General features: G+C 24.3%; 1 protein-coding gene across 3 annotated transcripts in view; it reads left to right on the top strand.

The window, feature by feature from the left end:
- Positions 1-25261, top strand: part of LOC122497848 (carbohydrate sulfotransferase 4-like) — a 70833-nt gene that overhangs the window by 601 nt on the left and 44971 nt on the right. Inside the window, exons 1-9 of one of the 3 annotated variants that reach the window (XM_043605199.1) lie at positions 235-673; positions 917-975; positions 1251-1378; positions 4491-4538; positions 5014-5135; positions 5413-5648; positions 9170-9368; positions 9783-9962; positions 23418-23782. In XM_043605199.1, coding sequence (XP_043461134.1) covers positions 948-975; positions 1251-1378; positions 4491-4538; positions 5014-5135; positions 5413-5648; positions 9170-9368; positions 9783-9962; positions 23418-23526 — 1050 coding nt within the window. In that variant the 5' untranslated portion in view covers positions 235-673; positions 917-947 and the 3' untranslated portion in view covers positions 23527-23782. Of the gene's footprint in view, positions 1-234; positions 674-916; positions 976-1250; positions 1379-4490; positions 4539-5013; positions 5136-5412; positions 5649-9169; positions 9369-9782; positions 9963-23417; positions 23783-25261 lie in introns of those variants that run through there. The other 2 variants (XM_043605197.1, XM_043605198.1) reach the window with 2 other exon arrangements.

Here is a 25261-nt window from a genome sequence, read left to right as displayed (position 1 = left end):
AACTTTTACAAATCGGCGGGAGTTTGAAAAATTAAAATTCTAAACGTTTAAATTGTTTAAATTCATTTTTTATATTTTAGTTATTTTTGCAAAAAATTAATAGAAAACGTTTCCATGTTTTTAGTTTCTTTTGTAATTTCGGTAATTTCTTAAACAGGATTTAAATATAAAGGGGAAAAAAAGAATTAATAAGCACTGATTGGACAATAATTGAACCAATGAGAAATCTCCTAACCTAACCTAAAAATCTCAGGTGACAGATTGTTAGAAAATGTCGTCTGCTGAAAAAATTGACATTTTTAGTATACTAGTAGTGAAAAACAACATGTAGACAGTAATTTGAGACAGACTTTTTCAAGATTGTTCATAATTATTTATCACTAAATCAGAAAATATATCAATAGGCCAAATTATCTTTGGTGTTAGTCATTAGTTTTTAAAAGTCATACATGAAAATTAAATGTCAAGTCCTATATGCACACAACACGAAAAACGAAATTCAATGATCATATCAAATTTCTTTATTAACTGCTGGGAATTTCGTTTGTTTTAAACACAATGGGATTGTCTTTTCAAATATTGAATAAAGTTCCACTTTATAAAAAAATTAATATGAAAATTTTATCAAATTATCTCGATGCTCAACGAATACGACTATTGGCTGAATAACAAGGTAAAATATATTAAAAGGTTACATTTTTTTATTTATTGTTTTTAATTTCCTGTTTTTTATCTAACAACTTTTATAAATATTTACTGCAGCATGACAATTTTAATTTACTTCAACTAGACGTAATTTAGATAATAGAAATTCAACGAAGCTATTCATTATATACTTTTCATACGTACTTTGGATTTGTTACTTTTAAAATTGTAAATATAATTCGTCAATCATGAAGAAAATTCATAATTTTAGGGGTCAAATTTTGAATGTTTCGCCTTACAAGATGCAACGTGCTCGTTTTACTCGAACAGGTACATTTCATTCTTTTCATTTTTCTTTTTAAATTAAAATTTATTGATTTTTGGTTATTACTCGATGCAATAACTTTTAAATTGTTTTGTTTTATTAAAAATATAAAGTAATCTTTTATAATTAAATGTTAATATTTTGAGATAGTGGAGTAATATTAAAAGTATTTAGAAATACTGTTTTCGTATTATCTGAAAATTTTCTATTTTTCTTATCTCATTTTTAAAATTTCTCATTTATCTTTCTATGTGATATAATGTATTTTTATTCATTTTAGGAAAAAGCATGTCCAGGAAACGGAGTTTTTACATTTTGGTTGGAATTGCCACGGCCTTTATATTTTTTTTGGCATTAAATCAACATTACAACAACTATTTTGAACACCAATTGCAGCCTATGATATCGGTGAGTTATTTTTATTGAAAATTAATTTAATTTATTATAATTAAAATAAATAGAATAAATTTTGGCAAAATTTAATTTTTGATAAAATTCTTTATGAGAATTCAATTTTAAGAAATATTTAATTATTCAATAAATTATTTATTTTTGCATTTAAATAATTGAATTCTCGTAGAAATTTTCTAATAAAAATTGATTTAAAAATTAATTCTAGTTAAATTTTTAGATTTTAATATATATATTATTCAAATTTATCAAATATTCAAATAATATTTGAATATTAAAAGCATTATACCATGAATTTTAAGATATAATTGAATTTTGAAAAGGTTTCAAATTAAATTCTTTGAAAATCTTAATTTTTCATATTTATAACCAATAATTCTGTAGAATCAATGTTTTTGAAAAAGTTTAATTGATTTTTTTAAAATTATTTAAAAATTTGTTTCTAATATGTATATTATATGAAGAATTTCAGAATGATCGAAATTTCGTAAAATTGAATTGTAAACAAATGGATTTGAAAATTCTTAAAGAACTTTTTCAAAAATTATTAAAGATAATTGATTTAGAGAAGAATTTTATTTAAAAATTCTAGAAAATAATAATTGAATTAAAATGATGAAAATAATTTTGAAAAAATTACAGTAAAAATATTCCTATTATATAAAATAATGATCTTATCACTCGGTTATCTTTAATTTATTATAAAAAATAAAGTAAAAAAAAGTAATCAATTTGTTCATGTTTTATAATAAATATTCTTATAATTTGTTAAATTTCAAAAAGGTTTAAATTTGAAATTTTTGAAAATCTTAGTTTTTGTGGAAAAATAATAGTGATTAAATATTTATTTAGAAAAGAAGTTATTGATGTTTTCGAATAATTTTATAATCGTTTTTAACAAATAGAAATTTTGTAAATATTTTTTCCAAAATAAATTTAAAATTTCTTAAACAAAATTCGATTTATAACATTTTTTTTTTACTTAAAACTTGTACTTTGTTTATGAATTGTAATTGAGAAGCAGAAAATGTGCAAAATATTTTCTACTTTCTAATTTTAATTTTCCAACAATTTTTTAATTTTTTTTTAGAAAAAAGGAAAAAATAGCTGCATAATTTCGATTTGTCAAACAATTAAGTTTTTCACATTAAAAAAAGGATAAAATTTTGTAGGATTTACATTTGTTAATTACCTAAAACGTTTGTTACAAAATGCTAATTTTTTTTTAGAAATAAAGAAATAATGAATAATAACATTAATAATTTCTTTAGATTAATAAAAATATTTTTGAATTATTTGAAAAATAAAGATAATATTATTAAATTAAAAAATAGTAAAAAAATGGACAGACTGGACAGAATATGACGATTATTATAGTTAATAATTAATGTTATAATTATTTTTATTTTATAATTAATTTAAAACTGTAATGACAAATATAAATCATCAGAATTTTTTTCACTTCTTTTCATTAAAAGATTAAAATTTTGTTAAATAATATGTTTTGTCAAATTGAAATTAAGCAGATTTTTGTTCTTTACTTCGAAGCAAAATTAGAAAATTGTTAAACAACTGTGATTAAGAAATAGAAAATTGATTTATTTTATATTATTTTTGTTTATGAATCACAATTTTTTTAACAAAATTATTTATTTTGTTTTAGAAAAAGAAGATAAATATTTGCGCAATTTCTATTTTTGATCTAATTTTTGGAACAGGATTTTCCACAGGAATCATCATTCAAAAATTTCAAATTCAAACCTTTTTTAAATTAAACAACTTATAAAAGTTTGTTATAAAACATGAAGATATCGATTACTCCGAGTCGAAGACTAGAAGTGATCGATTTCTTCATGTTTTATAATAATTAGATCACCAAGTGATAAAATCATTGTTTTATATTATAAGAATATTATTACAGTGACTTTTTCAAAATTATTTTCATCATTTTAATTCAATTATTATTTTCTAGAATTTAAATTATTTTTTATGAAAATAATTGATTTCCTGTGGAATTCTTATTATTTATGAAAATAATTAAATATTTGCACCAAGTTTTATTAAAATTTTTTTTATATAATTGAATTCTTTTTGAGAAATTTTATTAAAATAGTAGATATTGAAAATAATTGAAATTAGAAAAATTTTTGAAAATAATTGAAATTAGGACAAGAATTTTTGTTTTTTGACATGTATGAAAATAATTGAACTTTGGAGAAGAATTTTGTTATTTATAAAGATAATTGAGATTTTTACGAGAATTTTTTTTCAAATTTTAAACATAGTTGAATTTTATAAGAAGTATTTTTTTTTGAAAATAATTGAATTTCTGCAATTATTTGTAATTTCTCCAAAATTGAATTTTTTTAGTGTTTTCAACAAAAGTTTAAATTAGTAAATTTTTAAATTCTATTATTTTAAAAATTGCTAATTTTATTTAAAAAAGGCAGTAAGAAGTTGCTAGTAAAGTTTAAAGAAAGAATTTTGCCTGAAAAATAAATTTTTAAGTAAAAAAAAAAAATAATAAAAAAAATAATTAAAATAATAAAAATAAAAAAGTTCCATCTGAAAAATGAATTTTAAAGAATGAATTTCATCTGAAAAATAAATTTTAAGGAAAAAAGATTTTTATTTGAAAAATAAATTTTAAGGAATTTTATTAATCGCAAAGTATATGTTAGTTAGATTTAGTTAATTGTAAATGTTACACTAGACACTCAGAGCACGTAATATTAAAATCACAATCTCAAAGTACAATGTAAATCAAATTTATTGCTTTTTGCCAAAATCAGAGCACAATATTAAATGTTTCAGTGCTTTGAATATTCGTGCACAACACTGCGTTGAATTGTTTCGAAAAAACATTGTTTACAAATGCAGTATAATTTTCTAATTTAGTCATTAAAAAAATTGTCAAACTGGAATAAAAAAATTATCTTTTATATTTTTATAGAAAAAAAAATTTTTTTTAGAGTGAGGGGAGAAAATAATTGAAAAAAAATATTGTTTATTTTCTATGAAATAAAATTAAAATTCTATTTAAAAAAAAGGGTAAAGGAAAATGATGGGAAATAACTATAAATTTTTGTTCGTTTCTTTTAAAATTTAGGATACCGAGTTAAAATTGCGGCACACTAAAATACACCAATCTTTCACGGTAAGTTGTGTAGGAAAAAATTGTCTTATTTTTTTATGCAAATATTTTATATTATTTGTTTATTGAAAATTTATTTCTATTTTTATTTATAACTTTCTATTGTTCATTCCGTTTTTTAAGGCAAATTTTGATTTAAGGGGATGTCAAAGTCGATGCTATTTTTCCATTGAAGTATCGATTTTGACAGACTCTTAAAATAAATTTGGGTAATTTTGTTTTTGGAAAAGAAAAACAATGAGAGAAATAATTATTTCAATTTTTTTATTAATGTTGTTTTGTCCTTTTAAATGCATGAGCATGTTTGTACGTTACTATTTTTTGCTACTGTAAAGCTTTCTCTTGTCCATAAATAATCTTAATTATATAAAAATTCAATTTCCATCTTTTTGTTTTCGTAATGTCATTTAAGCAACCCTAAAATTAAAGTTGTTAATAATACATAAAAACTAATTTTCCACTTTGAAAATTGTTTTAGAATTACATAAAAGGTGCTGCCAGCGATGTGACTCTATACGAAATTCAAAAAGTTCTGAATCTACAACGGAAATTGATTGAAAAAAATATGAGTAGTTATAGATATCTTAATGGAAAAAATGAGTAAGTAATAATTTGAATAATATTATATATCGATGAAATAATAATATTGGGGGAAAGAAATAATAATATTAGAATTACTGTTCGGATAAATGTCCAGGACAATAATGATTAATAAGGAAAAAGAAAAAAGTAATAAGGTGAAAAAAATAGAGAAATAAGAAAAGGAAAAGAAGAATAAATGAGAAAATAAAAATAAAAAGAAAGTTCTATTTAGAAAAGTAGAAATACTTTTAATGTAAACTTTTCTATTACGCTAATATTATAGAATTGATTTCAGTAATCTCGACAATTTTGTAATGGAAAGAGGTGGTAATCCATTGAGAAGTATTATTTTAACAAGTTGGCGCAGCGGAAGTACTTTTCTTGGTGAAGTTATCAATGCCCATCCTGCCACTTATTATCATTACGAGCCACTATTGGACTTTGGAATTATTCAAATAAGAGAAGAGCCTTTTGCAAGAGTGGCTCTTAAAAATATCGAATCATTGCTCAAGTGCAATTACTCAAACATGGGTAGGTGGCAACTAATTAAATCAATAATATGTATAAGAAAAAAAATAGTATATGTTGTATACTATTGATTACGTTTTTTACTATTTTATACTATTGTATACTACACAAGGTCTGTAAATTTGCTTCAAGTCAGTAAAAGTCCGTTTTTTTTTAAAAAAAAGGTCCGTAAAGTCCGTAATTTGATTGAAAAAGGACGAAAAGTTCGTAAATTGTACGATATAATTTGGAGAATTTTAGAGAAATTACAAATGATTGCAGAATTTCAATTATATTTAATACAGTTTTATTCAAATTTATTGAAATATATAATTATTCTTAAAAATTTTATTAAAATTTGTGGAGAGAATAATTATTTAAAAATTTGTTGACAAAATTCTTTATGAAAATTCAATTTTAAGAAATATTGAATTATGGGGCGCATGATTATTCTCCAAAATTCAATTTCATAATATTCAAAACATCGAAATTCTTATTATAGAAACGTCAATTCACATAATTTTCATATTTCGAAATACCATTCAACATAATTTTCATTTTGTCGAATAATCATGATTCTAATTTTTAAATAATCGAATTGTTTTTTAACATAATTTTTATTCTGACTAATGTCTATTGGTTTGAAGTATTAAATATGTTCGAATTATCAATTTGTCGAATGCTCAAAACATAGAATTGTCAATTCGTCGAATGCTCAAATCATCGAATTTTCAATTCGTCGAATGTTCAAAACGTCGAATGCTAAAAACATCGAATTGTCAAATCGTCGAATGCTCAAAATGTCGAAATGTCAATTCGTTGAATTGCCAAAATTTCAAAAAATTTGTTTGATTTAAGTTAACATTTGTTTGTTTTAAGTTAATGTTTAATTAAATCAAACAAATTTTTCGAAATTTTGGCAATTCGACGTTTTGAAGATTCGACGAATTGACATTTCGACATTTTGAGCATTCGACGAACTGACAATTCGATGTTTTAAGCATTCGACGAATTGATAATTCGACGTTTTAAACATTCGACTACTTTACCATTCTACTACTTGACAATTCGAACAGATGGCGTTTCGACTATTTGAGCATTCGACGAATTAACAATTCTATGTTTTGAGCATTCGACGAATTGATAATTCGAACATTTAATACTTCTAACCAATAGACATTAGTCAGAATAAAAATTATGTTAAAAAACAATTCGATTATTTAAAAATTAGAATCATGATTATTCGACAAAATGAAAATTATGTTGAATGGTATTTCGAAATATGAAAATTATGTGAATTGACGTTTCTATAATAAGAATTTCGATGTTTTGAATATTATGAAATTGAATTTTGGGGAATAATCATGCGCCCCCTTGAATTATTTAATAAATAATTTATTTTTGAATTTAAATAATTGAATTCTAGTAGAATTTTCTAGTAAAAATTGATTTAAAAAAAATTTCAGTTAAAATTTTAGATAATAATTGAAATTCGTAAAATTGAATATTGTAAACAAATGGATTTGAAAATTGTCAAAGAACTTCTTTGAAAATTAATTGATTTCAAGTAGAATTTTAGTTAAAAATTCTTAAAAATAATAATTGAATTGAAATGATGAAATTAATTTTGAAGAAGTACAATATTCTTATAATTAATAATAATGAAGTACATGTTCCGGTAATCTGTTCGAAGTTTGGAGTTAGTTGTGGTTTGCTTTTTTGTTTCTTAACTTTCTTATCATTTTTCTTTTCAAATATTTTCAGTTTTAAAATTGAGCGTTTCGGTGCAATAATCGGTCTTGCCTCATAGCATCCTGCCGGTGCAAGACCGATTATTGCACCGAAACGCTCAATTATGAATGTATTGAAAATCATCGAATTGTTGCAAAGAATTTTATCAAAAAAATTTGATAATAATAGAATTCCTTCAAATAATTTTGTTATTTAGGAAAATAACTAAATTCTCGCAAAGAATTTTATTAAAATTTTTAAAAATACGAATTAAATTCTTTTGAAGAATTTCTTTAAAATTTTTTTAAACTAATGGAGTTTCTTTAACAATTTTAATTGAAAGTTTTGAAAGCAATTTAATTTTATGAAGAAGAATTTTATTAAAATTGTATTGAAAATAATTGAATTCTTGCAAAAGATTTTACTATTTACAAAAATAATTGAAATATTTCGAAGAATTTATTAAACTTTTAAGATATAATTAAATTGTTATGAAGAATTTTATAGAAATATTTAAAAATAATAAAATTTTTTCTAGAAATTCAATTAAACTTGTTTCGAAATTAATTGAATTTCTTAAAAGAATTTCAAAATAATTGAATTTATCACAAGAATTTTATTATTTTTTGGAAATAATTGAATTCTTTCAATTTTTTGACGAATATATTTAACAATTTAGCAAATAATTTTATTTTTATATAGAATTTTGTAAAAATATTCTGAGAATAATTGAACTAATTTTTGGAGAATTTTAAATTCTTGATGAAATTGAATTTTATAGAAATTTTTGAAAATAATTGAATTCTTTCATGTAATTTTATTTAAATTGGATTAAAAATAATTTAATTCCTGCAAAGAATTTTAGTATTTACAAAAATAGTTGAATTGTTTCGAAGAATTTATTAAAATTTTGGGAAATAATTCAAATTTATGGAAATATTTAAAAATAGTCGAATTCATCCGAAGAATTCAATTAAAATTGTATTGAAAATAATTAAATTTCTGCAAAGAATTTTACTATTTATAAAATTAATTGAATTCTTGGGAAGAATTTTACTATTTATAAAAATAATTAAATTTTTTCGAAGGATTTATTAAAATTTTAGAAAAAAATTGAATTTCTTTGAAATGTGTTAAAAATTTTTTAAAAAATTGAATTCTTCCGAGGAATTTAATTAAAATTGTTTTGAAAATAATTGAATTTTTGTAAAGATTTTATTATTTAAAAAAATAATTGAATTGTTTAGAAGGATTTATTAAAATATTAGAAAATAATTGAATTCTTTCGTGAAATTTTATTAAAATTTTTGAAAAAAAATAATTAAATAAAAAATAATTAATTTTGTACTTAAGTGAATTTTTTGAATTTTGATTATGAAATTATTTAAAAAATTTATATTTGAAAATAAAAAATTTTGTAATTTCCATAACAATAATAAATTGAATATCACGTTCCGCGCGTAACATTTGCTAGTATAAAATAATGATTTTATCAATTTTTTATCTTTAAAAATTATTATAAAACGTGAAGAAATCGATCACTCCGAATAATTTTTAATTTTTGGTCCGTAAAGTCCGTATTTTTAAATACTTTCCCTGGTTCGAGCCCTGTACTAAAGTACTAGTTTTAGGAAACTGACTATGATATATGTTATTGTTAGTTTATACCTCCTACTGACACGAAAAATTTAAAAATAGGAGAAATAAATTTTTTGTGTAAGATATTGAGCTAACAATAAGTGTGTCCCAATAAGTGTGTATGTTTCTCCCTTACATTATTTATAATTAATATACACTATTTTTTATTTTTTTAGAACATTATTTGGACTTTGGAAAGACTCATGTTTGGCTTTTTAACCACAACGCCCCTCTTTGGGAACAATGCCTAATGCACAAATCAATTTGCTGGGATCCACGATTTCTTTCTCCCTTTTGTCAATTATTTCCATTCCAGTCTATGAAAATTGTACGATTACGATTACGGCTCATTGAAAAAATTTTAGCACAAGAAAGGTAATCTTATTAAATATTCTTTATTATTAGGTATGTAAAACATTTTTGGTTATTTGAGAACACAACTTTTCTTCTCCTGTAAAATAATGCAATTTTTTTTTTACAGAAAATTTTTCAGTATGTATTTAAAAATAGTATTTCAAATACTAATTAAAATATTTTTTAAAATAATTCAAAAATTTTTGTTGTATGGTATTATTATTTTTTAGTTATTAAAATAATTGATTTGAATATTTAAAAACAACAATTTTATTCACTTGATAGCTTGGAAAATTAATTAACTTTTTTGATACATAAACTTTAAAAATAACTTCAATAAATAGATTATGTTTTTTGTTTCGATTTATTTTGAGTCCTTAACATCTTATACCAAGTAAAGCTTAAAATATTAATTTTATTTTGTAATTTTTTCAGCTTGGGAGCAAAAGTAGTGTTTTTGGTTCGTGATCCACGAGGCAGCTTACAATCGAGAAAGCACAGAGACTGGTGTCCAGGAGAACCGGATTGTTCCGATCCTAATCTTCTGTGCTCTGATTTGGTGTCCGATTTTAAGGCAGCTGTCAAATTTTCGAAGAAGTATCCTCGCAATTTTCGGTGAGTTTTTAACACAAAAAGTTTGTAAAAAGAAATTATTATCGTTTCAAGGTTTCCGAAACGATTGCGAAGAAAAACTGAATTTCACTCGTGTGAAATTGTCCCGCTCCATAAAACTGCTGTGCCCTCTTCTATATTTCAACTTCTTCGCCCCTTTTTGTGTATTTTTTTACGTACAAACTGTACGAAAAATATGACAAATATTTGTCTTTCTTTTAATTCCTTAGATTATTTTATTTATTTTTTACATGAAAGGAGAAATTATTATTCTGTTGATTTTAAGGAGTTACTGAATTTAGTGCTTCGCAGTTTCTAATCAACGTTTAAAAATACTTGAAATTTTTTACTATTATTAGACTATTCAGGGTTGCCACTTGTCAGGGAATTCCGGGAAAAGTCAGAGATTTTTATTAAAAGTACTGGAAAAACAATTATTTCTATTTCTGACAATAAATTCTAATTAAATAACTTCATTCATAAATAGATGAACTTCAAAAGATATTAATTTGAAATTTTTTTAAACCTTCAATTTTGACAAATTGATTGCAAAAATTCAATTATGTTCAAAAGTTTAAAAAAATTCTCGTCAAAATTTCAATAATCTTTATAAATAATAAAATTCTTCTCCGAAATTCAATTATTATAAAAATTTTTAATAAATTTCCTGGAAAAATTTCAATTATTTTCAAAAATTTTCCTCAATTCAATGATTTTCAATATCTACTATTTTCATAAAATTTTCCCAAAGAATGCAATTATTTAAAACAAATTTTGATAAAATTCTACTAAATCATTTAATTATTTTCATCAATAATAAAAATTCACAAGAATTCAATTATTTACAAATTTGTTATAAATTTCTTCGTAATAATTCCAGTATTTTCATAAACTATACAATTTTCTACAGAGCTTCAATTATTTTCGTAAATAATAAAATTCTTTTTAGGAATTCAATTATTTTCGCAGAATTTAAATTTTAATAGAATTCCTCGAAAAATGTATAATTATTCTTAAAAATTTTATTAAAATTTGTCGAAAGAATTTAAAGATTTAAAAATTTATTGATAAAATTCTTTATGAGAACTTAATTTTGAGGAACATTTAATTATTCAATAAATTATTTATTTTTTTATTTAATTGATTGTAAAATAAAGAAACAAATAATTGAATTCTCGTAGAATTTTCTAATAAATATTGATTAAAAAATGGATTGCAGTTAAAATTTTAGATAATAATAATTAAACATTAAAAGCATTACAGCTTAAATTTTTAGAAATAATTGAATTTTGAAAATGTTTCAAAGTAAAATCTTTAAAAATTTGAATTTTTCATACTTTTAACTAACAATTCTGCAGAATTAATTTGTTTGAAAAAATTTAACTGAATTTTTTAAAAAATTATTTCATGTTTTTATTTTCTAATATATAATTAATTGAAGAATGAATAAATTTGAAAATTATTAAAAAACTTTTTTAAAAATTATTAAAAACTAGCAAATGATACGCACGGTAGCGGGCGGAACGAGATATTCAATTTCTTATATTATTATGCAAATTATAAAATTTTCAATTATAAATTTTTAAATAATTTCATAATCAAAATTTAAAAAATTCACTTATTAAGTACAAAATTAATTACTATTGTATATATTTTCAAAAATTTTAATAAAATTTCACGAAAGAATTCAATTATTTTCTAAAATTTTTAAAAATCCTTTAAAACAATTCAATTATTTTTAATAGGTACAATTTTTAAAATATTTCATGAGAAAATCCAATTTTTAAAAAAAATTTTAATAAAATTTTACGAAAAAATTTAATTATTTTTTTAATTCGTTATAAAATTTTTCGAGAATATTCAATTATTTTCTAAAATTTTGATAAATCCTTCGAATCAATTCAATTATTTTTTTAAATAGTATTATCTTTGCAAAAATTCAATTATTTTCTAAAATTTTAATAAATTCTTCGAAACAATTCAATTTTTGTAAATTTTTATTAAAATTATTTTAAAAAATTGTAGTAAAATTCTAAAAAGATGTTAATTAATTTTTAAAAATTTTAATAAAATTCAATAATTTAAATTGTTTAATTATTTTAATTATTAAGAAACACGATTATTTTAAAAACTTGAAAGAAATTGTTTATAAAATTCAATTACTGTAAAAATTTTCAATTAAAATAATTAAAGAAACTCCATTACATATTTAAAATAAATTGAAAGAAATTCTTCAAAAGAATTTAATTAGGATTTTCGAAAATTTTAATAAAACTCTTCGCAAGAATTCAATTGCTTCCATAAATAATAAAATTTTTTGAAGAAATTCAAATTATTCTCAAATTTTTTGATAAAATTCTTTGCAAGAATTCAATTATTTTCATAAATAATAAAATTCCCCGAAGAAATTCATTTATTATTCTCAAATTTTTTAATAAAATTCTTTTATCAAGAATTCAATGATTTTCAATATACCTAATAATATTCTTATAATATAAAATAATGATTTTATCACTCGGTCATGTTTAATTATTATAAAATATGAAGACAAAAAATTTTGTCTGGAAATCAGGAAAAAGTCAGGGAAAAACAAAATTAAATTTTTGTAGCAACCCTGTATTATTTTTAGAAAAAAATTGGGAATTTCTTTCGACACACGTATGTATCATTCGCAGTTTACTAAAGATTTCCGTGGAGGGAAACAAATAAATAAATTAATAATAATGAATTAATAACTAAAATTACTTAATAATTATTAATTAATTAATTAACAATTAACAAAATGAAAATACTTTAAATTGTTGACTATTTTTATGACTACTGTCAGCTACAGTTTTTAGAAAAAAATTAGAAATCAAATTTCAAGAAACATAAAAAAGAAACAAAATGACGATGTTATTTAGAAAAAAAAATTTAGGAACATTAATAACTTAACACTTCTATATTTTTATTATCTCTATTTTCATTATTAGTACTTTTATTATCTAATATCATTTATATTATTAGAACATTTTTATTATTAATTTAAAACTCAGTTACAGACACTTTTTGAAATAAAGCTTTATTAGTTTGCGTGATACGATGGGTAATAAACTCCAAAATGAAAATGACAATCGAAGAGGAAAAACCAGTGAAGAGAACAAACATTATTTGACGCATTGTCATGACAGGTTCCATTTCATTGCTAGTACAAGATTTGCTAATTGTAGAAAACTGAACATTTGTCTCAATATATGGTTCCAACCACTTGTTTCTAATACCTGAATCAATGACTCTCTGAAGCACTTGATCGAAGCGCTTTGCATAGGGAACACCAGCTCCAAGCATAGTAGCTCCTGAATCAGATGGAAATTTGTCAAGAACAAATTTTGAAAGCGGTTGTCCACATTCATCTCTTCTATTCCGAAGTTGTAATTCTGCCCTCAAAACTACTAGAATACAAGTCACATTTTTGTATTTCAACAAAAGCTCCACGCACTCTTCTTGTTCGAAAGACATCACGACAGCATTATTCAAAATTTTTTGCAAACTAACATCATCAGAAGTGTTTAGAATGCTAATATAGTTCTTATTAATCATTATCTGTATATTCGAGTCGACAACGTCGTCTAAAGTTTCGAATTTGTACGGTGAATTGCCCTTCAATTGGACTTGATTGATAGCCGTGTAGATTTCCGAGGAGAACATGAAGCATCCGATGAGAAATGCGACGAAGATGATTCTCTCGCCGTGTGTTTCCGGTTCCTGTGGTAGAACATTGCCCAGAGTTATTTGAAACATGTAGTGGAACTTCCATATTTTTCTCGAGAAGCCCAACAGTTGGGAAACAATCCAAAAGAACATGGGTAGAATCATAACGGCGAGAATATTTTTGATTTGCCATTTTAATTGATCGATTTCGATGTCTCTTTTTACGAGTGGCACGAGCATTCCGATTTTGTTTGCCTGAATACTTTTTCCAAGTTCGGATGGTTTTCCGTCACATATTGCTGCAGGTACTTCATTGCCTAACATTTGTGCTTTATTTGTATACATATGGAGACAAACTTCAGTACTGTCTTCAAGTGTACATCCAAATTTTCCCCATTCTCGAAGTGAAGATCTTACCATTTTTAAATTTATCACTTTTTCCCATGCCTCTATTTTCATAAGTGCTAATCCAAAAATTTCACTTTTAGGATCTTCGGGAATAATTACGTCCGGAGGAGCGAACAGTAAAATTGCTTCTAATTGATAGCCGTGCATATTTTTTAGTTTGTCCGGAAACCAAACAGTATTTGTTGTTGGTGTTTCGTTAGTGATCAATTTTAAGAAAGGATTGTAATTAATAATCTTACGATCAGGATAATAGTCTTTTGTGTGAGCATTTAATTCGATTTCGATTATTCTTTCTCCAATTTCAATTAGAGTAACTTCGAGGAACTGACGATGCCAGAGTTCTTCGAAAAGTTTTCGATAATTTTCAATTTTGTGAAATAGAACCAGGAGACATTTTGGTCGACGTTTCGCTTCTGATAGTTTGGTTAAAAAATCGATTGTTCGAGTAAATTCGCGATCGTTTTCTGAATTGGAGAGAATAAATAACGAAACTCTTGGATTGTATTTAATAAAATCGAATTCTGTCGGTATTTCATAGTTTGGCGTGATAATCTCTATGACTGGGGTATTTTTCGAAAGCGTTTTTATTAGATTCACAACTATTTGATTATTTCTCACTTCTTTTTCGTTTATGAAAAATATTGCCTGGTGAATTTTATTCTTTTGAACACTTTTAGTTAAACTCTGTATCCATTTTGTATTGGATTCTCCACTGATTTTTGGATTGTTGAAAATTAACACAGTACTGAGTATTAATTGTATGAACATTTTTCTCAGAATGAGAAAGCGAAGAAGAATATATTTTTTGAAAAATACGGCTTTGCTAAGCCGTAAAGTTTAGTTTGAGGGACTAAACAATTGATCGATGTTATTTTGTAGTTTTTTTACTAAATTATGGGTTATAACCTTTCTGTGTGAATAGAAAGAGAAAATAATACTTGTTGTCAAGTTCGGTTCCATATAAAAGCAAAAAAGGCAATAATCCTACAAACAGAAATTACAAATTACTGACAGTTTAAAAAAATGATTATAATTCTTGACATTTATTCGTATTACAGAAAAAAGTATAGCAAGAATATTTTTATAGTATATAGTTTTTTGTATTTCCTGGCATCGGATATTATGACTTTTTTGACTTTGTTCGATTTATTTTCAAAAATTGCGATTTTTTCGACTTTTTTTTCAAATAGGTATTGAAACAAAATACCACATTTTTGGTACAAATTGCGATTTATATCTATTTTTATAGTGTGAAAAATAAATAAATCAATCTTTCAAAAATTATTTTTGAATAATGTTTCTAATTAAATTTTCGAAATACATATACATTTAAAAAAATTGTAAATAATTGAAATTTTGTAAAATTTAATTAAAAATAATTAATTTTTGTATTTTATTTTAATTTATTTTAATTTATTTTAAAATTAAATTAAATTCTAAATTCTTACAATTTTTGAAAATCAACGTTTGAAGAATTTTAATATCGAATTTTGAAAACAATTGAATTCTCAAAAATTTTAATGAAAAATCTTCAAGTGTAAATTTAAAAATGAAAATTAATAAAAATTAGCTTCTAAAAATTATATTAAAAATTTTTTGAAAAAAGTCATTCTCAAAATTTTTGGCAATATTTTCAATTACATATTTCCGTTATGTAATACTTTTTAATAACTTAAGAAAAAACATGGACAGTCACAATTATTATAAAAAATTGAATTTCTGTATTTAAATAATAATTGAATTCTCGAAGAACTTTCGGAAAATTATGAAAAATTAATATAGATAATTGATTTAGAGATGAAGTTTAGTTAAAAATTGGAGAAAATAATTTTGAAATAATTGTAATTTTTATAAAATATTAAATTTCAGAAAGTTTCAAATTGAAATTTTTTTAATTCTATGTTCCATGAAAAAAGAAATAAGAAGTATTTAAATATTTATTTAACAAAATTGTTCAAGTTTTGAATAATATTGAATTTAGATATCAGTGAAAGGGGAAAATCAGGGAAATACAAAATAAATTTTTTGTGACAACACTCGATTAAACAAACGACTTCTTCGATTTTTATGTGTTTTTAATCCATTAAAGCGACTTTTTTTGCGCCTTAAAGTTGATCCGTGGACTGTGTTTCTGTAAAATATCAAATTAAATATATCTAAATTATCTGTAAATTTCAATAATCGATAAATTCAACTTTTCAGATAGAAAAATAAATAATTTTTATAAAAGAAAAAAGAAAGAAAAGGTAACAACTATAATTCTCTGGGGTAAGTGTGTCAATTGTGGCGGGTGCTCCAATTATGGCGACTTTGTAAAAAATAGAATTATTTACTATTTTAGAATAAAATAGTTATTTGAAAATGATAGTAAAAGTTATTTTCGACCTTACTCGATATAATTGTACGAAAAAAAACACATTTGAACTATTATTGGTTTAATTATTTAAGTACAAAAATTGTGCCCCGCCATAATTGGCACATTTTCATTGAATGTGCGTGCTCCAGTTATGGCGCGCAACACAACCTCTAAATACACGTTATTTTCCCCGCCGTAATTGGCGCGCCGAAATTGACTCAACCGCGCCATAATTGAAGTTTTTAATCCTAATTCTTATTGCTTTAATTTTGTTTAAATAATTAATTTTTATAAAGTTTTTATAAAAGTTTTATTATCTATATGACACGAGCTTTTGGTTTAATAAGCCATAAATTTACTTCTTTCATTATAATTTTTGAATTTTCTATTTCAAAGACGGCTAAACCAGAACCGCGCCATAATTGGCACACTTACCCTATTTAGGGTCAAATTATTTTCTTCTTTTAATTTTTTGCATCCTTAGTAAAAAAAAAAGAATTCTACAACATGAATTTAGTTATTTAAGGAAAGAGGAAAGAAGAGGAAAAGAGGAAAGGAAAAAATCTCTATATGATTAGAATATTTAAAATCAGATTTGGATAGAAATGCGAGAGGGGAAAATTAATAACTAGCAAAACTACACGCACACGTGAAATTTTCTTTCCCGCTGTTACTTTAAAAGATTTAATAAAAATTCTTCATTTTTAAAAAAATATAATTATGCAAATTATTTTTAGAAAATTTTAATTACATTTTTCAAGAAACAATTTTTCGGAATTTCTGAATTAAATTATTCAGAACTTGAATACTTTTTATTAAAGGTGAAAAAAGGTATCAATACTATTTCTTAAACAAAAGTATAAAAACTTATTCTTTTTATTTTTCCTCAAAAATTAAAATTTTAAATAATTTCAATGAAAAACCCCATGAAATTTAATTATTTCTTAAAATTTTGGAAATTTACATATTCACTCTCTCCCTACCCTTTTCTTATCAATCGTGTGGCGACAAAACTAATGGAATATTTCTTTAATAATTTTAATTGAAAATTTTGAAAGCAATTGAATTTTATGAAGAAGAATTTTATTAAAATTGTATTGAAAATAATTTAATTGTTCCGAAGAATTTATTAAAATTTTAGAAAATAAATGAATTTTATGTTAATATTTGAAAATTTAAATTCTTTCGAGGAATTTTATTAAAATTGTTTTTAAAAGAATTAAATTTCTGCAAAGGATTTTACTATTAATAAAAATAATTGAATTATTGCGAAGAATTTTACTATTTATAAAAATAATTGAAATGTTTCGAAGAATTTATTAAAATTTTAAGAAATAATTAAATTTTTATGAAGAATTTTTTAGAAATATTTGAAAATAATGAACCTTTTTCGAAAAATCCAATTAAAGTTGTTTCGAAAATAATTTAATTTCTTTAAAGAATTTTATTAAAATTAAGTACGTATTTTCAAAATAATTGAATTCTTTCAATTTTTTTGGCGAATATATTTCAAAATTGCATTGAAAGTAATTTAATTTTTATATAGAATTTTTGAAAAATATTTTGAGAATAATTGAATTATTTTTAGAGAATTTTAAATTCTTGTTGAAATTGAATTTTGTGGGAATTTTTGAAAATAATTAAATTCTTTCGTGTAATTTTATTTAAATTAGATTAAAAATAATTTAATTCCTGCAAAGAATTTAATATTTATGAACTTAATTAAATTCTTGAGAAGAATAATTTTACTATTTATAAAAATTATTGAATTTTTTTGAAATGTGTTAAACATTTTTTTAAAAATTGAATTCTTCTGAGGGATTTAATTAAAATTGTTTTGAAAATAATTGAATTTTTGTAAAGATTTTACTATTTAAAGAATAATTGAATTTTGTAGAAGGATTTATTAAAAATTTAGAAAATAATTGAATTCTTTCGTGAAATTTTATTAAAATTTTTGAAAATATGAACAGTAATAATTAATTTTGTATTTAATAAGTGAATTTTTTAAATTTTGATTGTGAAATTATTATAAAAATTTATTTTTGAAAATAAAAAATGTAGTAATTTGCATAACAATACCTAATAAATTGAATATCACGTTTCGCTCGCTAGCACGCGTAACATTAAGTTATAATATAATTTTAGACTAGAAAATTCAATTAAGAATTTTTTCTATTATTAATTTAAAACTCTGTTACAGACATTTTTTGAAATAAAGTTCGATTGCTTTGAGAGACACTATGGATAATATACTCTAAAATGAAAGTGACAATCGAACAGAAAAAGCCAGTGACGAGGACAATAGTTATTTGCCGCATGGACATGACAGGTTCCATTTCATTGTTAGTGCAAGATTTGCCAATTTTAGACAACGGAGCATTTGTCCCCGAATACGGTTCCAACCACTTATTTCTAATACCTGAATCAATAATTCTCTGAAGCACTTGATCGAAGCGTTCAGCGTAAGGTACACCAGCACCAAGTTGTGTAGCTCCGGAATCATAGGGAAATTTATCAAGAATAAATTTTGAAAGCGGTTGTCCACATTCATCTCTTCTATTCCGAAGTTGTAATTCTGCTCTTAAAACTACTAGAATACAAGTCACATTTTTGTATTTCAACAAAAGCTCCACGCACTCCTCTTGCTGAAAAGACATCACGACAGTATTCTTCAAAATTTTTTGAAAGATGATATCATCAGATGTATTCAGCATGCCAACGTAGTTTGCATCAATCATTACCTGTATATTCGAGTCGACAACATCTTCTAGAGTTTCGTATTTGAACGGTGAATTGCTTTTCAATTGGACTTGATTGATAGCCGTGTAGATTTCCGAGGAGAACATGAAGCATCCGATGAGAAATGCGACGAAGATGATTCTCTCGCCGTGTGTTTCCGGTTCCTGTGGTAGAACATTGCCCAGAGTTATTTGAAACATGTAGTGGAACTTCCATATTTTTCTCGAGAAGCCCAACAGTTGGGAAACAATCCAAAAGAACATAGGTAGAATCATAATAGCGAGAATATTTTTGATTTGCCATTTTAATTGATTGATTTCGATGTCTTTCTTTACGAGTGGTACGAGCATTCCGATTTTACTCGCTTGGACACTTTTGCCGAGTTCGGTTGGTTTTCCGTCACATAATGCTATAGGTGCTTCGGCGCCTAATATTTGTGCTTTATTTGTATACATATAGAGACAAACGCCGGTACTGCCTTTAATTGTACATCCAAATTGTCCCCAATTTGATAGTGATGATTTTACCATTTTGAAGTTTATCGCTTTTTCCCATGTAGCTATTTTCGTGATTGCTAATCCAAAAATTTCATTTGTATGATCTTGGGGAATAAATACGTCCGGAGGAGCGTGAAGTAAAATTACTTCTATTGGATAACCGTACATATTTCGTAGTTTATCCGGAAACCAAACAGTTTTTGCAGACGGTGTTTCGTTGGTGATTAACTTTAGGAAAGGGTTGTAATTAATGATCTTATGATCCGGATAATAATCCTTCGTGTGAGCCATAAAATCGTTACTAATTTCAATTAGAGTAACTTCGAGGAACTGACGATGCCAGAGTTCTTCGAAAAGTTTTCGATAATTTTCAATTTTGTGAAATAGAACCAGGAGACATTTTGGTCGACGTTTCGCTTCTGATAGTTTGGTTAAAAAATCGATTGTTCGAGAAAATTCGCGATTGTTTTCTGAATTGGAGAGAATAAATAACGAAACTCTTGGATTGTATTTAATAAAATCGAATTCTGTCGGTATTTCATAGTTTGGCGTGATAATCTCTATGACTGGGGTATTTTTCGAAAGCGTTTTTATTAGATTCACAACTATTTGATTATTTCTCACTTCTTTTTCGTTTATGAAAAATATTGCCTGGTGAATTTTATCTTTTTGAACAGTTTTAGTCAAACCCTGTATCCATTTTGTATCGGATGCTCCACAAATTTCTGAATTTTTGAAAGTAATTAACACAATACTGAATATTAATTGCGTGAACATTTTCTCAGAATGAGAAAGTGAAAAAGAAATTTTTTCCCGTTGTAATATTTACAGAATTATTATTATATTTGAGGTGTGTAAATTCTTCAAAAAATAATCACAATTTTACTTAGTAAAAAATACGACTTGGTTGATTCTATTGAGTACTGTTAAAGCGACTGAAAATTTTCTCTCGAGGCTACTTTAGAGTTTTTTTTATTTAAAAGGAAATGTTACAAATTTCGTATGTAAACCGATGAGGAAAATAATACTTGTCGAGTTCAATGTAAAGCTATAATAATGTAACAAAGAGTATAAATTACTTACAGTTTGAAAACTTTATTATTCTATTATTCTTAACTTTATTATTATCATGTTTCGTATTAGCGAAAGAAAATGCGAATAATAAAAACGTGGTTTTCCAATATTTGTTATGAAAATAGCTTTTTGTATTTCTGTAAATAAAATTCAATATTCTAGAAAATCAATATCGATAAACTACTTTTCAAGTAGAAAAAAATAATTTTGATAAAAGCAGGGTTCTCACAGGTCAGGGAATACAGGGAAAAGTTATGGATTTTTATTAAAAGTACAGAAAAAATTAAAATTTAAGAATTCATAAAAAAATTCTGAATTTTCGTGTTTTTTGGTTTGCCTCATAAACTACGAAATTTATTACCAAAAAACCTTCAATTTTTTCTATTTCTGACAATAATTTCTAATTAAATAACTTCATTCATAAATAGATGAACTTCAAAAGGTATTAATTTGAAATTTTTTAAACCTTCAATTTTGAATTAATTTAATTAGAAATTTTAAAGAACTTGGATTTTTGAAAAATTGTAATATTTCAAATTTATATATATATATATATATCTAATTAATTATTAAAAATAATGAATTTATAGAAGAATTTTAGTTAAAAACACTAAAAAAAATTTGCATTCTGGTAAAGTTACAAATTATTGCAAAAATTCAATTATGTTCAAAAGTTTAAAAAAATTCTTGTCAAAATTTCAATAATCTTTATAAATAATAAAATTCTTCTCCGAAATTCAATTATAAAATTTTTAATAAATTTCCTGGCAAAATTTTAATTATTGTTAGAAGGGTAAATCATGCAACACCTTTTTTATAAGAAATGTAATGTTTATTAATAACTCTCAATTCTCCGGTTTACCGCCTAAAATACTATGAGCTATACTAGCTCCGTCTTTTATATAAAATAGCAATTTAAAATATAGCGCGTATCTTTAAAATGCTAACATTATTTTCAAAAATTTTCCTCAATTCAATGATTTTTAATATCTACTATTTTCATAAAATTTTCCCAAAGAATTCAATTATTTAAAACAAATTTTGATAAAATTCTACTAAATCATTTAATTATTTTCATCAATAATAAAAATTCACAAGAATTCAATTATTTACAAATTTGTTATAAATTTCTTCGTAATAATTCCAGTATTTTCATAAACTATACAATTTTCTACAGAGCTTCAATTATTTTCGTAAATAATAAAATTCTTTTTAGGAATTCAATTATTTTCATAAATAATAAAACTCATCGCAGAATTTAAATTTTAATAGAATTCCTTGAAGAATATATAATTATTCTTAAAAATTTTATTAAAATTTGTCGAAAGAATTTAATAATTTAAAAATTTCCCAGTAAAAAAAAACTAATTCAAACGGATTGAAATGAATTAAGATTTTTGGTATAAAGCGGGATTCATTCAAGCTCTTTGTATAATCGATTGAATTCGATTCAATTTGCCTGAAGTTGTGCAAACGAATTCGCATTCGTAAGAAATGACCAAGGCATGCATTGAATTCGTGCTGACGAATTGAGAAAAATTAAAGGCCCCAAAACTTGTCCATTGAATTAGTAAGAATAGAAGGTTTGGAATTTCAATACAGTTACAGTAACAATATTCTTTTATAATATAAAATAATGATTTTATCACTCGGTCATGTTTAATTATTTTAAAATACGAAGAAATCGATCACTCCAACTTTAAAAGGTTTAAATTTGAAATTTTTGAAAATCTTATTTCCTATGGAAAAATAATAATGATTAATTATTTATTTAAAAAAGAAGTTATTGTTGTTTTCGAATAATTTTACAATTAGAGAAATTCGTAAATAAATGTAATAAAACATTTTTTTTGAATATCTAATAATTTTTAGACTGAATCAGAATATTTTTTAGGGTCACGGAAAAAGAAAAAATTTTGTCTGGAAATCAGGGAAAAGTCAAAGACATCTTTAGTCAAAATACAAAAGAATTTTATTGGATCATTAATTTTTCTGTTCTAGAAAAAGACGAGATCTTAGACAAAATTTTTGTTTAATTTCAAAATTCAAAGACAAATTTCGATAATAGTGGATATAGGACATATTATAAAAATTTTAGACTAAAAATCTATTACGAATTTACATACAGTGGAACTTCGATTTTCTGTCTCTCGGTCTATCGTCACCACGGTTATCCGTCACTGTCCAAGATAATTTTTTTTTTTATTTAAAAAATTGACTTTGCAAGTTTATTCCAATATATTTCTCTGAAGAGAAATACCTAAGCAGCCATAACCTCTAATTTCCTGCAGTTTAGATATTTTCTTCAGTCTGTTTTCGGCTTTTTTAAATAAAAAAATAAGATGTTACGTTTTTTTTAAACAAATTTTAAACTAATTGTGTTATTGTTTTGTAAAATTGTTTGTTTACATGTTGAAGTTTTAGTTTTCCTTCAAGGTGTTGGTCCCGTGCCTGACGGAAAATCGAAGTTCCACTGTAATTTCTTTATTGAATGCGGTTAGAGACAATTTTGAAATAAATTTCGATTATTTTGAGAGACACGATGGGTAATAAACTCCAAAATGAAAGTGACAATCGAACAGACAAAGCCAGTGATGAGAAAAATTATTATTTGATGCATGGTCATGACAGGTTCCATTTCATTACTAGTACAAGATTTGTCAATTTTAGATAATCGAACATTTGTTGCAGAATGTGGTTCCAGCCATTTTACCTTGATACCAGAATCGATAACTCTCTGAAGCACTTGATCGAAACGTTTTGCATAGGGAACACCGGCACCAAGTTGTGTAGCTCCTGAATCATAGGGAAATTCATCAAGAATAAATTTTGAAAGCGGTTGTCCACATTCGTCTCTTCTATTCCGAAGTTGTAATTCTGCTCTCGAAACTACTAGAATACAAGTCACATTTTTGTATTTCAACAAAAGCTCCACGCACTCTTCTTGTTCGAAAGACATCACGACAGCATTATTCAAAATTTTTTGCAAACTAACATCATCAGAAGTGTTTAGAATGCTAATATAGTTCTTATTAATCATTATCTGTACATTCGAGTCGATAACATCTTGTAGAGTTTACTTGTTTTTTACAATTTGCTACTATTTGGATACTTTTTTTTAGATTTGTGACACTAAAAGCTACTTTTTTCTTTATTTTTGGGGGAAATTTGCATCACTTTAAATTTGCTAATAGTTGAAATAAAAAAAATTCTAAAAATTGAAATAAAATTCTTTAAAACGACTCAATAATTTTCAAAAACTTTTCGAAATCAATGATTTTCAATATCTATACAGTTTTAATAAAATACCACAAAAGATTTTGGTTAAAATTCTTCGCAAACATTCAATAGGTTTTATTTTCATAGGAATTGAATTCTTTAAAATATTTCATAAAATTTTTCGAAAAAAATCAATTTAAAAACTCTTTATAAAATTCTACCGCTAGAATTCAATTATTTTTACAAGCAATAACATTTGTTACGAAAATCCAATTATTTATAAAAATTTAAATAAAATTCAAGGCAAGAATACAATTATTATCGCATAAATAATAAAATGCTTCTCAAGAATTCAATTACCTACTTTTACAAATTTTTATAAAATTCTTCACAAGAATTCAATTGTTTTCCCAAATAATTCAATTATTTAAAAATAATTAAACATAATTCTTCGCAAGAATTCAATTACTTTCATTAATAATAAAATTCTTCTCAGAAATTCAATTATTTTTTAAAAAATTGATAAATTCTTGAATTCTTTCTTTAATTCTTTACAATTATATTATTTAGGTAATTATTTTCCCCAAATAATAAAATTTTCCACAAGAATTCAATTACACAGCCACAAAAAAAAAAAAAAAGTTCTGATCTGGGGGTCTCACTATGTAGACTTTATGTTTTTTGGGTCGCTGAATCTTAATCCGAGGTCCATTTAACCCCAACAGATCAGGATTTTGACATAACCTCAAAAAACCAATATGGCGGACACATTTTTGAAAAGTTCATCGGATTCGCTTGAAATTCGTTACTCGGGGGTTTTTGGGGTCGCTGATTACGAATTTGAAGTCTGATTTCAAAAATTCAAAATGGCGGATCCAACATGGCGGGCACGTTTTTGAAAAATTCATCGGATTCGCTTGAAATTCGTTACTCTGGGGTTTTTGGGGTCGCTGATTACGAATCTGATGTCGGTTTTTCAAAATTCAAAATGGCGGATCCAATATGTATGTGTCAGCCATATTGGATCCGCCATTTTGAATTTTTGAAATCTGACTTCAAATTCGTAATCAGCGACCCCAAAAACCCCATAGTAACGAATTTCAAGCGAATCCGATGAATTTTTCAAAAACGTGTCCGCCATATTGGATCCGCCATTTTGAATTTTTGAAATCAGACTTCAAATTCGTAATCAGCGACCCCAAAAACCCCCGAGTAACGAATTTCAAGCGAATCCGATGAGCTTTTCAAAAATGTGTCCGCCATATTGGTTTTTTGAGGTTATGTCAAAATCCTGATCTGATGGGGTTAAATGGACC

Source organism: Leptopilina heterotoma, unplaced genomic scaffold, assembly GCF_015476425.1.
Source record: "Leptopilina heterotoma isolate Lh14 unplaced genomic scaffold, ASM1547642v1 Lhet_14, whole genome shotgun sequence".
Classification (NCBI taxonomy): domain Eukaryota; kingdom Metazoa; phylum Arthropoda; class Insecta; order Hymenoptera; family Figitidae; genus Leptopilina; species Leptopilina heterotoma.
The sequence above is the reverse complement of the archived record's forward strand: the minus strand, read 5'-3'. Positions and strand labels throughout refer to the sequence as shown.